Source organism: Battus philenor, unplaced genomic scaffold (genome assembly GCF_028537555.1).
Source record: "Battus philenor isolate CCGP_79_NKW_IND1 unplaced genomic scaffold, ilBatPhil1.0.hap1 SCAF_23, whole genome shotgun sequence".
Classification (NCBI taxonomy): domain Eukaryota; kingdom Metazoa; phylum Arthropoda; class Insecta; order Lepidoptera; family Papilionidae; genus Battus; species Battus philenor.
In genome coordinates, this window is record NW_027181686.1 from 3,861,504 (window position 1) to 3,877,762 (window position 16,259).

The 16,259-nt window shown below is 29.5% G+C and overlaps 3 protein-coding genes across 4 annotated transcripts; 1 reads left to right on the forward strand and 2 right to left on the reverse strand.

Moving 5' to 3' along the window:
* Positions 1 to 192: 192 nt before the first annotated feature.
* On the reverse strand, positions 193 to 8,543 carry Set8 (SET domain containing 8). Of its 2 annotated transcripts, none has more exons than XM_068767239.1 (6): positions 8,254 to 8,543; positions 7,678 to 7,783; positions 7,176 to 7,599; positions 5,073 to 5,263; positions 4,111 to 4,319; positions 193 to 3,595 (listed from the first exon to the last, which is right to left on the reverse strand). In XM_068767239.1, exons 1-5 carry the CDS (start codon positions 8,261 to 8,263, stop codon positions 4,112 to 4,114), a joined length of 939 nt encoding a protein of 312 aa, XP_068623340.1. In that variant the 5' UTR covers positions 8,264 to 8,543; the 3' UTR covers positions 193 to 3,595; position 4,111. The 2 variants fall into 2 exon arrangements, with proteins under 2 accessions (XP_068623340.1, XP_068623338.1); XM_068767237.1 differs by having other exon boundaries at positions 4,107 to 4,319; positions 8,254 to 8,542.
* A 695-nt stretch (positions 8,544 to 9,238) lies between these two features.
* Positions 9,239 to 12,035, forward strand: LOC137923997 (histone deacetylase 8-like). Its single transcript, XM_068767286.1, has 8 exons — positions 9,239 to 9,382; positions 9,448 to 9,637; positions 9,715 to 9,856; positions 10,234 to 10,340; positions 10,544 to 10,733; positions 11,215 to 11,387; positions 11,522 to 11,722; positions 11,806 to 12,035. Exons 1-8 carry the CDS (start codon positions 9,302 to 9,304, stop codon positions 12,033 to 12,035), a joined length of 1,314 nt encoding a protein of 437 aa, XP_068623387.1. The 5' UTR covers positions 9,239 to 9,301.
* Positions 12,036 to 12,089: 54 nt separating this feature from the next.
* LOC137924000 (ubiquitin-conjugating enzyme E2 L3) lies at positions 12,090 to 14,246 on the reverse strand. Its single transcript, XM_068767287.1, has 4 exons — positions 14,068 to 14,246; positions 13,803 to 13,898; positions 13,532 to 13,718; positions 12,090 to 13,142 (listed from the first exon to the last, which is right to left on the reverse strand). Exons 1-4 carry the CDS (start codon positions 14,092 to 14,094, stop codon positions 12,988 to 12,990), a joined length of 465 nt encoding a protein of 154 aa, XP_068623388.1. The 5' UTR covers positions 14,095 to 14,246; the 3' UTR covers positions 12,090 to 12,987.
* Positions 14,247 to 16,259: the final 2,013 nt, after the last annotated feature.

Genomic DNA, 16,259 nt, shown 5'->3' on the forward strand with positions numbered 1-16,259 from the left:
CCACGTTGGTTGCAACGCACCATAATAGCGATGCCAATGCACTATATCGCGAAAAAATAACGATGGTTACTGATTCGTCGCGTTTCGCGATTATATCGGTGCGGACTTGTGACAGCGTCGCTATAAAGTCACCTTTGAGGCGTTAAATTTATTCATTTATAATATGCATAACGAATCAAATAAAACGCAAAAAAATATGAAGGGTTTTATTTCACGCAACTCTCATCACTACTACTTAACTATGAGGGCAGTGCATGGCAGCCCTTGTTTGAAAATAAATTATTAAGTCTCGTTAGGAGTCTACATAGGAGATAGCCTATTGCAATACTGTTGCCATTGTTAAAAAGTACTACGGCTATTTATTTTCGTTTCGTTATCAAAATGTAACAATAGATATAAACGATTGCAAAAATTCTGATAAAAAAACTAAACATTGCTTTGGTTACAAAAATAGATATATCTTGTGAACCTGATGGAGGATACAAAATTCGTTTTAACAATATTGGTGTCTTTCACCTACACTCAATTTAAAGCAAATTGACGCCTTTTCTTAATAAAAGAATTAATTGGGTTATTTAGCGCAACCAACAATTAAACAGAACAAGACGTACAACCTTTATAATTAGTAAATATTGCTGTGACGATTTTACTCTAAATTTATTTATTATATTGAGATTGTCGCACACTTAAAACTTTTCGTACATACAGCCCATGGGATAATGATTTAGCTATATCTAAGCATTTTAAGGCACTATTTTATTTCTTTTCTATGAATATATCGTAAGCGTTTTGGAAATATACCGTTAAATAAATTTTATTACTACACTTTTAACTCGATGTGTAGTACGAAGTGGATATTATACATTAAAAAATTTTGACTCGATTTCTTCTTTAAAAAAACTACGTGTGCGACAACCTTTGGAGGTAAACGGAACTAAAAAACGTGCAAACACTATCGAACATTGAGTAAAGATAAAAACGTGATATACAACAATACAATATCTTTCTACTTCTTTTAACAAAATGCAAAGCACACAATGCATTAATTCTCTATTTAATGTATTAACTTAATTGATACATGTGTAATTTTTTACACAAGTCTTAATATTACACCTTTAACCATTTGTATATAGTCATTAAGCTGTTAGAACTCATGTGATGCCTTAGTTTAAGGATTTAGGAACTAGAAAAGAAAAAAAAAATCGTTGCTTAACTCGGTCGGTACATCTATATAACTCCTCAATTTACATTGAAAAATTGTGCAGATTAAATATTAACCGATGTTAAACGACACATGTAATTATTCTAAGATTCAGCAACAACATTACCTGAAAGTTATTACCGAAGATAAGCGCAAACGTTTAAATTTTCTAATAATACGAGGAAGATTAATCAGTCAATACAATTTAAACTATACTTTGAAAATAGATTACGACGCTATGATTTAGCAAACTACATCCTTTTTACTTATTTTTATAATTTGTATCTATAAACTATTATTATATCATAAGCTTTAACAATGGACAAACATGTTTTTTATTCCATTTCATTAACAATGTTTACTATTCATATATTATTTTTATTTGGTGATCACTGCAAATCCACAAGCAGCTTATTCTAAAAATATATACCAACATATAAAAATGTATCAACTTTAAATACTATCCTACAATAATTCGTGAGCATTCTTAGTATAAATGTTAATGTTAAATAGTTTTATTTCATATACTTAACATTTAAAAAAAAATCTAAAGGAACATTATTGTATTATTTTGATAATTTTCGATTGGCACAATGGATAAACATTTCGTTTTAAAAAAAAAGTCTAATTAAATTAACATAGTTTTTTCAATACCTCTTTCCATACACCACTTTACACTAATTATAATATTGAGTTAAAATAAAGTTTGTCCATTTTTAAGTTTATACCGAGAATGCTCAAACGAACATTTTTTTAAAACACTGCTAAATTTTTTTTCACATATGTTTATCAACATAGACTTGCAAATGGACTCAATGAACTAGAGATTTTTATAGCAAGTTTTTTTTTTAATTCTTCCTTTAAATATCACTTATAAAAAGTGAATGTATAATTAAAGGCTTTTACGAATGATAAATTTAAAACAATGATGAAATATTACAACCTCATTCCTGAGCGAAAATGAATTGTATTTGAGTTTTGATCTCATATCGGTGGGCAGACTTGACAATTGATGTAAAAACATTCTCTAATCATGTTGTTTTTGTATTAACGTTGTATTAAACCAACATGAATGTACCACCCATGAGCGACTCTTACAACAATCATTCAAATTCACTAAAAATATACACAAGATTACAAATAAGCTATTCGAGTTTGCGTTCTACAGTTAGTGATTTTAAATATTATTTGTTAATGATAAAAATCATGTCAATATGCTTGTCTTACCTTAATTTAAACAAGTTAAAACATCAAACATGTTAATGTTACTAATATCAGTATACATAATAACTACTAATAAAATATGGACATATATTACTTTATGTCTAAAAACCCAGCTTATTTTTTATAGAGAAAAATAAAGTTGTGCGCAAACATGCTTACAATTCATCAACAGCTTACAAATAACCATATGAGTTTATGGACTGCCTCATCTGGTGTTTATTGCTTTGTTTATATATCAACCACAGACAATATTGACAACATTTAAATATAAAGCGGTATTAAATTTCATTGACTTTAGTATGCAATAATTGAAATTTATACAGCATAGTTTTATGTAAACTTTTTATACAAATACTATTTCGAGAGATTGAGATATCAAAAAGTGCCCCAAAAGCAGGCAGTGATGCTAAGACATAAATCAATTTCATATTAGGAATTCATTGATGCTCTTAAAAAATTCTTTAAAATGATCATAATTTGCTTTCATGGTAAAATTGGGTATGTACACAACAACAAGAATATTTTGTCTCTTTTTGTAGCACAAACAAACTGAAATTGTAATATCAACACAATAGACTAACAGTAATGTTTGTGTTAAGAAATCTAATATTGGATTTTATATATCTTGTCTATATTATGCCTCTTTGCTTGTTTGCAGGACACATTTTTCGTAAGACAAATTAATTTACATCACTACCCCTAGAAAGACATTATGAATGTATAACAAAATTGCTGTAATATATTAGTTCAGTATTTATGAAATTTTTGATAAATACATTCTGAATCATAGGCACAGAACATATTAATTTTATGAACTCAACAATTTGGTATTTAATCAAATACATTCGTTAAATCTTGAATAGATCAATTTTAATATGCTTTTCCTAAATATGACTTTTGCCAGATATCACATTTGCTACTTTCAAAATGTTATCACTATTATTTGTGAATATTCAATTTCCTTAAGGTAGAATTGATCATGTCCGCAAAGTTAATTTTTCAAGCAATAACAGCATTAAGATTAAATAATAATGTTAGGCCACTTGTTTTACAATTTAAAAATAAATACTTTTGTTCAAAACCATAACAATTATTACTAAATAAATTTCATGATAAGTTAATGTTATGATATAACGTTAGGGGGTCCAATTGAGATTCCCAGAGCGACACCTGCAAAAGAATATTATGTTAATATGCTATTTTATAATATACAATACTATTGTCAAGCGAAAACTAGTATTTTAATATTGTTTCAACATTTAATTCATGGAGAAGGTCCAAATAATCATAGCTAAACATTCAAAGTAATATTTATTGTACAAACCATACTGAAACTAAAATGAAAAATTTATTGGTGCAAGCAATATAGGTGTATTTTAATCTGTAACAATTCTCTAAAATTTAGAGTTAAGGCACAATCTTTAAACATACATCAAAAGCAGTTTATAATCATGGTTAAATCAAATGCAAAATTTGTTTAACTGAAATAAGTTTGTCAAGCACCCTGTTGTTTTGAGTAGTATTATTTACTCTCAGGTACACATGTTCATTTGCCAAAAACGTAGTACGTAAGCAGTTGAGGATCCAAAGGCAAATCGGAAGATTAAGATGATAACCATCATATTTACCTATTATCAATAATCTTATATTTTACAATAATTAGTAGCAGAAAACACTTTACCCACGTCAAAGTGCAAGCCATGGATGATGTCTAAGGGATTCCCGGGAACGGTCCCCATAGTCATATGTAAGTTCATCTCCTGGGGCTATGTCATGAGCTGCAAGAAGTACGAGCCTCGGTCCGTCCACCCATACTGCCTTAGTCAGGAGGTTGCCGTTACGTGAGTGGTTCACTAACCGCCCCAGACGGCCAGTTTCCGCCGTTGCGTCGATACTGAAATTATTTAATTGATACAGAGATAAAATTACGATTCCTTTTGCAGTCCTGTGACATTCTAGTATGTAACAGCTCGAGCCGTAGCTCCCCAGAGACCACAAAGAAAATCGATTTTATCAGATGTTCGGAATTCTTCTCCGAGGTCGAATTAGGAGTGAGGAGATCCAAAGACGAAAAAAGTGACTAACATAGCCAAGCAGGTTAGAAAGTTGAAGTAGAAGGACACATATAACCGCTGGGATCTAACACGATAAATGCCATGAGACAACTCAAGTATTTCTATATAGAACATGCAGCTCACCAGTTAGTATTCTTTCACTGAACCATTTGAAACTTGGGGGTCACCCAAAAGCTCTGTATAATGTTAATTGGAAGTCACTTAATGAAACTATCAAACAAATTGCAGTGTGTCTAAAAATACATAGAAAAAGTAACTCCTTTTTATTTTCTGTATTATTTGTACACTGCACATTTTATATAGACTTTACAATGTAAAATTCAATTGATTGATTTCCTGAGTTTAGCTTGGCCCGAATAGAATAATACACTATGCTCACTAGCTGAAGTCTGGATCGGCCGGAAAATAAACAGATGTCCTTATTAAGGTTGTCTGAAGTCTAGATGCAGGCTGCTTCCAACTGGACTTATTAGAAATCTAATGGAGAGGCTAGCGTCCAGCGGTGAACGTCCTCTGGCTGAAATGATGAATTATTAATTGACTCTTTAAAAAATTGTTTAAAACCATCTCACCAATACTGTTGGTCGCCATGCCTGAAGTAGTACATGTAACAGCCGGCTTCTGGATCCTGTGCGTAGCGTTGTTCACGTTCTCGAGCCTCTGCGACGCCCACGAGCTCGCCCGCATACTCAACAACAAACTGTCCACGTCCAAATGCTCGCGTAGCTATTACACCGCGACCTTTCGCATCAAAATATGCTACCTGTTTTTAAATGAGAATAAGATTAAATATATATCCCACATATATATTTACACCCAATTCTTTTTTACACTACAGATACTTTCATGAAAAAAGCGTGCAAAACTTCGTATATAAAAATGCATGCGACATGGGGTAAATTTGGTCATATATTCCACTTTAAAAAAATCGTGCAAGATGAAAAAAATAAACTTTTTTCAATAAAAAAAACGCGCCGTTCCCAAAAAAAAGGTATAATAAGTAAAGGCGTATTAAATAAGTATTTATAAAAAAAGCAGATTCAATTTTGTTACCAAAAAAATAATTACTGTACAATGAAAATTCAATCCATAATTACACAACTTAAAAATTCAAATTTTGAATTATTTTTAGATAAGTTTTTGTAAGATACTGTCAAAATTAGAATTAGAGACATTTTATAGGGTGTGTAAAAAGAGAGTTGTATGCAAAATTTTATCAGCAGCATAAATTAATATCAAGACAAAATTAGGCAAAATTGAAGCAAATAATAAAGAACCAACAAAACCAGAAACAAAACTGAGACTATATAAGACAACTAAACTGATGGTACCTGGCTTTTGATTAGGTAGTGCATAAATATCTTTTATTATACAACTCTAAAAGTATCCGGGTATGTATGCATAGTTATTATACAGCTATCACTATTACACAGGACATGAAGAAAACATATGAAAAACAAAAGATATAGAGGGTAGTCAAATAGCACAGGACCAAGAATGATTTAATAACTAAATAGCAATTAAAAAGGAAAATCCACAAAATATAAAATTATTTCTTTTAAAAAAAATTATGTTTGTTTGCACAATAACAACAAATCTTTACTTTCTATTTTTTTTTACATTTTCATGTTAACATGACATACAAATTTTAATTAATTTTCTTTGGTTAACTACCCTGCTTCTTCATAAAATTCTGGCTTAAAGTCTATTAAACTTTTATATTAAATAAAAATTTTAACTTTTATATTAAATTAATTTCTATATTCTAATTTCAACATTTACAGTCCTGCAAAAATCATACACAGGGGACAGATATGTAAACCACACATGTGGTTTCTAAAGGATGTGCCATATAGCAGCCAACGAAACAATGAATTTCCTGCAAACCATTTAATTTTTAATCACACAATTTCAGGAAATATTAATAGTTAACTTTGAAATGTCCTATGGTGTAATTAAACAAAAAAGACCTACCTTTTTCCAAATTTTAATTGTTGATTCTTGTTGATTATTTTGAATTAAAAGAAAATTCATGATGTAAAAAATTCTTTAAAATGAACAATTTCACACAGCAAATGTTCACTTATAATTAAAACAAATGAATATTTATATTATATAAAGTTAAAGGAAGAATTGCTTTATTTTTTTAATGTGTATTTGTTTTCTGCAATGCCTATCTACCTACCCTACCTATCTACCTATCTTATATTTTGTATATACCAATGTTGAGTGACAAGCTTCTACTTAGTTACTATGGTCTAAAATATTAAAACACTTAAAATGTATACATATAAAATAGATTTTTAGCTTGGTGCCCATCTCATTACAAAATCTCTAAAACCATAAAACTTAGAGACTTGAAATTTAGTAGCAATATTTCTCTTAATAAGTAGAGATCAGCCAAGAACAGATTTTACGAAATTCCACTCACATGGCAGTTGAGGGTGTTCATGAGAAATGCATATTTTCAAATTACAACTCTAATAGTTATAAAACTTTGATATGTAATTATCCCTTTGTGGACAGAAAAAGATCCCTATAATAATCAATCTAACCAAATAATAACCTAAGCAGAAAAGCATTTTTTTTAAGAAAGGAGTCTGATTTTTAAAAATTATAGGTGAACATTGCTATGTTTTCTATATTATCTCATACTTCATAATTATTAAATTTACCTGCAAGCCATCTTCCCTTTGTTCTCTTACAGCTTTTTCTAAGTCTCGCATTTTCTCTGCCATTACACATTTTGATGTTTTCCTAACACTACGTCTTACTGGAAAATATTCTGTTAATTTATGATTTGTTTGTCCATTGACAGGTTTTGTTTCTACTTTAACAGTCTTATTAATAGCTAGTAATGCAGGTGTTGGTTCCGCTCTGGGGCTTTTTTCTTCTTTGAAATACTCAGTTAGTTTATGACTTTCATTAGCTTTGGCTGCAGCTCTTGAGGCACGAGATCGTATTGTATTGCCATTTGTCATGTTGACAAAACTATTATTGCTGCTCTTCAGTGGCTTAGACTTTTCAGGAATCTTCTTCAAAGGTGCATCAGTCAGAAAGCCTTTATTTTCAGTCCTTTTCGGTGAGGCAGCAATAATTCTATAAACACAATAATTAAGAATTGACAGATTTGAACGTATTACAAATTCAATTAATAATATAACATCTGCACAATACCTGCGCTTTCTATAATTGCGTACAGGTCTTGCCAACTTCTCTTCACATAGTTCAATACGGTGAGGCGTTTTGACAGCCTCTTGAGTGCGAGTCACTAAGCTGTGGGCTGAAAATTACAAACTTTCTAAAATATTATTATCTTATTAAAAATCCTATAAGGGATGTTTGGCCATGGACATAGACCTTCACCATAGACAGAGGCTGAAATACTGATCAATTACTTGTTAAAACTAATTCTTTATGTATTTTAGTTAAAATGTGAGTGAATTATACAGAATATAAATCATACATTTCTAAAAGAAAATTTAAAACGACTCCTATAAAACTTTTTTAAGATTTGTCTTGAGTTGATGATTTGTCTATAATTTGCCGCCATAACCACAATATCTTTATTAACACATTACGGGCTAAGCCAAGAACAAAATTTTATAAATTATGGGAAAAAGAGGTAGACCAACGTTAACATGTGGTTAACATTTGAAGTTATGTGAAGAGGGTACACAATGAAAATATGTTTAGGATTTTATCCACTAATTCTCAACCGCCGATGTACTTAATATTACAAATTTTACTAACCTCGAACCATTTCCACTTAAACTTATTATTCTTTACCAATAAATCATGGAATATCATCGGTTAACTAGTTTACCTAACCTGAGACAAACAAAACGACCAACTAGTCTTTCATTAGTAATGTTTTGTAATAGACCTTGTCATAGCAGATCTAACAATTATAGTTATTAAATTATGTATAATATTAACAAAAATAATGTCACGACTTGGACATTTTATACATTAAAAAAATACTTTTTTTCTTATTCTACACTTGCGCTCTTACTAAAATACTTAAAAACCACCTTTGCATTGCTTGCTTTCTAAGACGTCAAAACTTATCATACTCAGAAAATGGACGCTTTTATTCATAGATAAAATCCTCTATTTTGTCTCTGCCTGTACACGTACGTTCCAATTTATATTCAGTAAAAGTTAATACCAATAAAATATTTTTCTGCAATTTATTTTTTATATTATTTTCGCAAATACTAGCATTAGTTATGCAACAAAAGTAATAAAAAATCTGAAGCGATGTAACTTACATTGACAGAGTGAGACGATAGCATTCACGTGCGCGATTCTTTGATAATAATTGATTTAAATTTAATTATTAATGATTTTTCAATGCAAGAAAATTTTTTTATTGATTGTAAAACTCAATCTTGACTTGATATAAGATAATAAAAATCTCTAATAAAAGTCTCTAATTGAGTCCCCATGGGTATTAATTTATTTTGTCTATTAAAAACAAAACGCAACAATTTTTTGCTAGTGTTTTTTGTTAAAAAATATGATATAAATTTTCTTTGAGTTCAATATCCTTATGACATGATGCTAACGCTAATGAACATTATACTCTTACAGAGCTTAACAATGACATTAATTCAAATTGAGAAAAGTAAACATTTTGATTAATAATAAGTCGTAAAAGTTTATGAACTACTAATATAACGTACACTAAAGGTATATTTGAAAGTTAATGTGCTTACGAGATAACGAACATAATTTTCTAAAGCGTTTAATTAATAACTTAAGGTTTTATGAAATATTTTTACCTGTCGTTCCTAAAATGAGTGCTAAAAAACCTTGTTATATTTGGGATCCTTCTTTAATAAATCAATGTGATCGTTTACAAGCTGTTCCAGATAGAGTAAGTTTTTATTATGTATTTGTGACAGTCACGTTGAAAAATTAAATTGCTAAATATGTTCTTAGGCTTCCCTGGTACATAATCTTATAACAGCGTATGGGATTAACAATCATTTGCAAGTTGTCCGCTCCATTCCGGCTACTTATGATGATCTAAAAAAGTTCCATTCTGAGCTATATTTGGATCATTTGAAATGTTTAAAAGAAATTGAAGAAGACTACATAGCTAGTAGCCAAGATGAAGAATATGGAATTGGTAAAACTTCAATTTTACTCTATATCTTTTAAAAGTTAAAGTTGGCAGATTACAAATTATTATCTTTTAAATTTTAGTGTATGACTGTCCACCTATATCTAACATATATGAGTTAGTATCCAACATAGCAGGAGGGTCAATCACCGCAGCTAAATGCCTTTTGCTTGGCATCTCTAACATTGCTATAAATTGGTGTGGTGGATGGCATCACGCCCATAGGTAACTTCATTTTATTTGAATAAACTAAATTTGCAAACCAATGTATAATATTTCAGAAACACACTATTTCCTATTTTTATAGATATATTTAAAAGGTAGAATCAGAACTTTTTACTAATTTTGATGTTTATGTTAAGTATTTTAACTCTTTTATATTGCATGTAATATACACCAATAATAATTAAAAAGTATTGTTTGATGCCCAAAAACTGTTGATGGTGGTGCATATTAGTTAAACAAAATTCTTTTTTAAAATTTCTCTACATAAAAAAAAGTTTTATCTTTTAAAAAAAGAATATGATATACACATCTTTTATGCATTGTTCATACATATTTTATAAAGAAAACTGAATAAAAAACTGAATAATTTGTTTTAGGTCTAGAGCAGAAGGATTTTGTTATGTAAATGACATAGTGTTAGCTATTGAAAAGTTAAGAGAGAAGTTTCAGAAAGTTTTATACATAGATTTGGATGTACATCATGGTAAAATATTGGATAAAAATATAATTAAATCATGTTTTAATTAAAGATAACAATCAACATTTTTATTTTATTTTGACAAAGTTTAATAAGCACAAAAATTAGTTGATAGTTTTATAAAGATTCATTTGAGGACAAAACTGAAATGAAAATTCACAAAATTTTTCTTTGTTGTGTGCATTAACAAATTCATTACCTTTTTACAGGAAATGGTGTAGAAGACGCTTATAAATTGTGTGACTCTGTGTTCACTTTGTCATTTCATAAATATGAACCAGGTTTTTATCCAGGATCAGGTGGTATCGATGATGGAAATGTGATGGGAAAAACTAACATTTGCAATTTTCCACTTAATGCATTCTACTCTGATAAAAGTTTAGATTTAGCATTTGGAAAGTAAGTAATTAATGTGTAGGCCATTATAATTCGACATTTGCAAATTCTATAAAAACAAACTAATCATTAATTAAAGTTTGATAAACCAAAATAAATTTGCTATAATGCCACCAAAACCTCTGCATTGTGCCTTAAGAAAAAGCAGTGTCAGGGGCTGAGAAAAAAATATAACATGAATTTACTGTTAGGACCTTTCTGTATATTCAAGTCGAAACAATACAAAGAATGGCTTATTTTGAAAAATAAAATGGGTTTAGTTTGCAAGTGTTAGGTTAGTGTGATCTCATCTGTATCTCTAATCTCATATCAAATAAAGTTAATGAAAAACTGTAACATGCATTTAGAGCCCTGAATAAAATGCTGTAATTATTATATAGTCTTCAATGGAATATTATTATATTACACTTTTTTTTAATCTGCATTGTCCTAAGTATATGAATTTTATATATTTATGCACACAAAATCCTCAAAATTATTTCAGAGTGTTTCCAGAGATTTTTTCAAAATTTTTACCTGATGCAATAGTCATGCAATGTGGTGCTGATGCATTGGTAGGTGACCCCCATGGTGGTGCATGCCTTACAGAACAAGGTTACATAATGTGTTTACAAAAGGTTCTAGCGGAAAATAAACCTGTAATACTCTTAGGAGGTGGTATGTATTACTTCATCATTATAATGTTTCCTCAAGTTGTCTATTAATGTTTTGCTACTTCATTATATAACATTCTTTCGATATTTATAGATAGAGAATATGTATTCAATATTTTCTTTAAAAAAATATTTCAGGTGGATATAACCATCCAAATGCTGCAAAACTCTGGGTCACACTAACATCTGTAGCAGCTGGAATAAAATTAGATGAAAATATACCTGAACATGATGATTGGCTGCAATATGGACCTCATTACTTATTGTCTATACAACCTAGCCTAACAAAAGATTTAAATACAGATGATTATTTAAATAAATGTGTTAAAAAAATAAAATGTAATTAAGTCAGTGATAACTATCCTGTTATTCATATTTGTATTTATTCCACTTTGTTAACATGTTTTAATATTGTATTACAGACAATTTAGAATCTACAAATGATGAAAAAAATTGCCATTTGCCAACAAAAAGAAGAAAGGATAATATAAATTCCTTTACTGTGAATAGTAAAGAGAGCATAAAAGCAGATAATACACAAATTTTAAGGAACAAGAGTTTAAATATAGAAAACAGATTAAAAATATGTAAGGAACAAAGTGAACACATGAATGATAAAATTGTTTGTGATGTTTATGAATTTCTTGGCTAAGTGAAATAAAAAAGTTAAATAAGTGGTGTTTAAATTAAAAATGTTTCCAATACACCTTGAAATTATGAAGAATTTTTTTAGACAAATTAAAACAAAAGCTTTACTAGAAAAAAATGTATTTAGGTTTCTCTTTCACAGTTAACAGGATTGTTGAAGTTTATATGAATTATGAATAACATGTTTGACTGTTCTGGACTGTTTCTTTTACTCAGAAATATAATATGAGCCATTGTAAAAGTCATAATACCATATTTCAATAATCAAAGGCTACAACTTTGCATGGTATAGCCAGATTTATGTTGTTCATAAAAATAATGTTTTATTTTTATAATGATCTTTATTAAGCACAACTTGAAAATAAATTAATATAATAGGTTTTGAAGCTATAAACTGAAATCAAAATAAAATATCCAATGATGCTAAGACTGATTATTCTATTTGTTCACACTTATGACCACAGATATAAGCTACTTTAATCATGGGAACTATATACAGTTATTCTTCACAGAATATATTGGACCAAAATCTGTTATATCAATTAAATTGAAATAATATTGCATTTTTGAAGTTTCTCTGCTATACTAATATAAATAAAAAAAATCAACCTAAGGAATTCTTAACTCTCTCATATCAATATTAAAAAATCTTAAATGACCACCAAATAGAAACTAAGCTAAGATTTTAAGCTTTTATATTTGGCCAATATGAAGTTGCATCTTTAAAAGTTACTTACAAAGGTGCATTTGTTGCAAGCAGTGATTCAGAAAAATCATTACCTAGGTTTATAAAGCCTTATCTTTACAGCAGTGAAGTATTTTCTTGAATACATTAGTTGACTTGAGATGGAAAAATTACATTCCATTGATAATATAAATGCACAAGTAATAAATTAACACATTGCTAATAATACCATTCACTGTTGTAAAGCTAAAGACATTTTCACTGGGCAATTTTAATCAGAAGGTCGTTTTTCACTATGTTTTTTAGTAAACTCTTCGGCATTCTTTGTGAACTTTTTTCTGTCTTTTAAAAATTCCTCAGCAAGTTCAGCACGTAAAGGATGTTCTGGCTCTGGATCATTCACAAGGGCAACTAAAGCTTGGATAACTGAAAATAAATATTGCATCTTATTGGCTAATCATGAGTATATGTTCATAAGCATGAGGGACATAAACATAAATCCCAAGAAAGTTTTTTTTTTTTAAATGTAAATTTTGACCTGTATTAATAAATAAAATTATTGACAACTTTCCTATAAAAACTAATGTAGAATAATTATTATTTAAATATTACAAATTATTTAAATATTACAAAACAGTACTAGAACATTAAACCAGTTTTAGATCTGCTAATTAAGAATTGTATTTTTTAAATCTTATTTGATTTACACAGAAACAAATGTTCTATTTTTTACTAATTTGCTTTTAGTTATTGAGATCCTTATTTAAAAGCCCATGCAATAGTTTTATGTAATCACAAATAACTGTCTACTTTACCTTGATCAGTCTTAGTAGCAGGTTTCCAATTTTCAGCACTTATAATAGGTAGACAAACTTGACCTTTCTCATCAATATTAGGATGGTAAATTTTTGTTTTGAAACTAATTTTTGGAGGTTTAAATGGATATTCAGCTGGGAAATTAATTTCAATACGAAACGCGCCCTTGTTGTATGGGGGGTTGTCCTGTAAATTGGTTCATATTTAGTATATACACAATATTAGAATAATATTAATGTTTAATATTTATCACAAAATAAGTGCACTTACTGGAACAATCAAGCCCTGCCATGTTAGAATATTAGATTCATCGACTTGAATGTCTCTAAATGATTTCAGTCCAGATTGTCTAATGTCGTTTAGTTCCTATAAATTAAACAAATAACAATGTTATTACACTCTACAATGGCAAATCATTAAAAAAATTTAATACCGTTATTAGGTATAAAACTAATGGCAATTGATGATTGCAATATAACAAAAGTTACGATTAAATTAAAATAAGACAATGTTACTTTCGATGTCTATATCTTACCTTTTGAAGTCTTCTCGTAGCAGCCATTTTAATTACACCTTATTAAAATATAGTAATGAGTGCGGATAGTATTCAAGAAATTTACTAATTATCGGCAGTAAATTCAATCTGAACCAACAACATAATTCGTATATCAAAAAATATGACTCAGTAAAATGTCAGAGTATAATATTCCCTTCTCATCCGCTCTACCGCAGATTCAATATAATGAGATATATCAAATTTGCGTTTGGTTTTTGTAATTACAAATGAATTTTATAATAAAAATGTTTATATTTAAATATTTAAGTAAAGTTTATTTATAATTGTTGTTTATCGGTTGCATCAGCTATAAAATTTCTGAAAAACTATAATGTGAAAATAATAAATATTTACAGACATCAGCATCAGTTTGCAGGGTTGCTATTGATTTCATTCGGTGTTTAAGGTATTTAATATTTTTTTTATCCTAGTGAGGTAAAGTTTTTATCGCTTAGATAAATTACAGAATTAAATTATACATCAAATAGTACAGTTTTCCTCATCTTTAATGTTGTTTAATTATAGAGACAGCGATAGAAGAGCAAATAACTGATAAAATAATTAAAACCTATATTCATCATTGTTAGATGTATAAACTTTAATTCATCAATCTTCGTAAAATTCTTATTGATATATATTCAATAACATCATGGGTATTATAATGTTTCCTTCCGAGATACAATCCGATCTCAAAAAAAGGATAGGGCCTTAAATCCAATGCACGTAGCCAGTCCAGATATATCCAAAAACCTCCGAGATGAGACAAGTCTATAATAAGACGGTTTCTTATTGTCTTGCCCTACTATTTGTTAGTAACCAATGGTACCAATAACATAAATTTCATAACATGCTATTGTTGAGAATTTAACTGTTGTCTTAAGGTCTGTAACTGCTTGACGGGTCTTACAACTTAAATGCCACAATAGTTAGCTGGGAATTATTGGGATGCTCGGAAGGTGATTTCGTTTCTTCGACAGTGGATTTTATTGTATTTTTGACCCAAAGTTCACACGTAAGCCGCATGATGATTATAAGTATTGAGAGGTGATATAGCAAGGCTTGTTTGCAAAAATTTTTATTGATTTTACGCAGTAGTTTTTGGTTGGTGCCCTTTTAAATAAGGAGAGCAATAAGCAGCATTTTCATCATATTTTACTTTTTCACTATAGAAAAGGTAAAAAAAACTGTTTAAACCAAAAATAAATTAATCGATGTATATGGAGATGTGTTGATAATACGCCAGTGCCAGTACTGGTTTGCAAAATTTTGATGTTGAAGGTGCACACGTTTTGGAAGGCCGGTTGAAGCTGGCAAAGGCGTAAAGGTAAAAATTGATGATAATCAGCGAATCACGTGAGATCGGCGAGAGGATGAATTTATCGAATTCAGCTATTTATAACCACCTGAAAGGCCTGGGTTTAACTTCGAAACTAGATATGTGGGTTTCCCACGGGGTGTTCTCACGGAGAGAAATGTGTCGTCGCGTTGACGTCGGTAAGTCGCTACTACGTCTAACGTCACGAAAATGATCCATTTTTAAAGCTCATCATTACTTGGGACAAAAATGGGTTGTATATAAAAATGTCAAAAGCAAGTGATCATCCATCAAAAAAATTTGTTTGTTGGGAATTTAAAGGAGTCATTTCATAAAAGTTGTTTTTTGAACTTTTACCGAATAACGTAACAATTAATTCGGAAATCTACTATCAACAGGTGGATAAACCGAATGATGCATTTCAACAGAAAAGGCCAGAATTAATTAACAGAAATGGTTACCACCAAGATAATGTAGGACCACATACAAGTTTGGTCACTCGCCAAAAGCTTTTACAGCTTGAATTGGAAGGCACACTCACCGTATTCACCAGATATGGCGGCTTTATATTATTATTTATTTTGGTCACTGCAAAATTTTTTGGACGGTAAAACTTGTACCTCAAATGAACACGTCAAAATCACTTAGATTCGTTTTTTGCCAGCAAAGACCAAAATTTTTGTTAGCGTGGAGTCGTCATGCTACTACCAGAAATTTGGCAATAGGTGTTGAATCAGAATGATCAACAAATAATTTAAAATATTTATTCATTATTATATTAATATTTTTATTTTCCTCAAAAAAAAAAAACTAAATCACTTTCAACTGAACAACCAAATAGTTAAGATTGATATCG

Excerpts from the sequence above, each read along its gene's own strand:
- LOC137923997 (XM_068767286.1), top strand. The coding sequence starts at position 9,302 with ATGAGTGCTAAAAAACCTTGTTATATTTGGGATCCTTCTTTAATAAAT. Across the intron at positions 11,388-11,521 it reads TGTAATACTCTTAGGAGGTG|GTGGATATAACCATCCAAAT; the intron begins GTATGTATTACT and ends AAAATATTTCAG. Across the intron at positions 11,723-11,805 it reads ATGTGTTAAAAAAATAAAAT|ACAATTTAGAATCTACAAAT; the intron begins GTAATTAAGTCA and ends ATTGTATTACAG.
- LOC137924000 (XM_068767287.1), bottom strand. The coding sequence starts at position 14,094 with ATGGCTGCTACGAGAAGACTTCAAAAG. Across the intron at positions 13,899-14,067 it reads CTACGAGAAGACTTCAAAAG|GAACTAAACGACATTAGACA; the intron begins GTAAGATATAGA and ends TTTAATTTATAG. Across the intron at positions 13,719-13,802 it reads GGCAGGGCTTGATTGTTCCA|GACAACCCCCCATACAACAA; the intron begins GTAAGTGCACTT and ends ACCAATTTACAG.
- Set8 (XM_068767239.1), bottom strand. Across the intron at positions 7,600-7,677 it reads CGCAATTATAGAAAGCGCAG|AATTATTGCTGCCTCACCGA; the intron begins GTATTGTGCAGA and ends TTGTGTTTATAG. Across the intron at positions 4,320-5,072 it reads CATGGCGACCAACAGTATTG|TATCGACGCAACGGCGGAAA; the intron begins GTGAGATGGTTT and ends AAATAATTTCAG.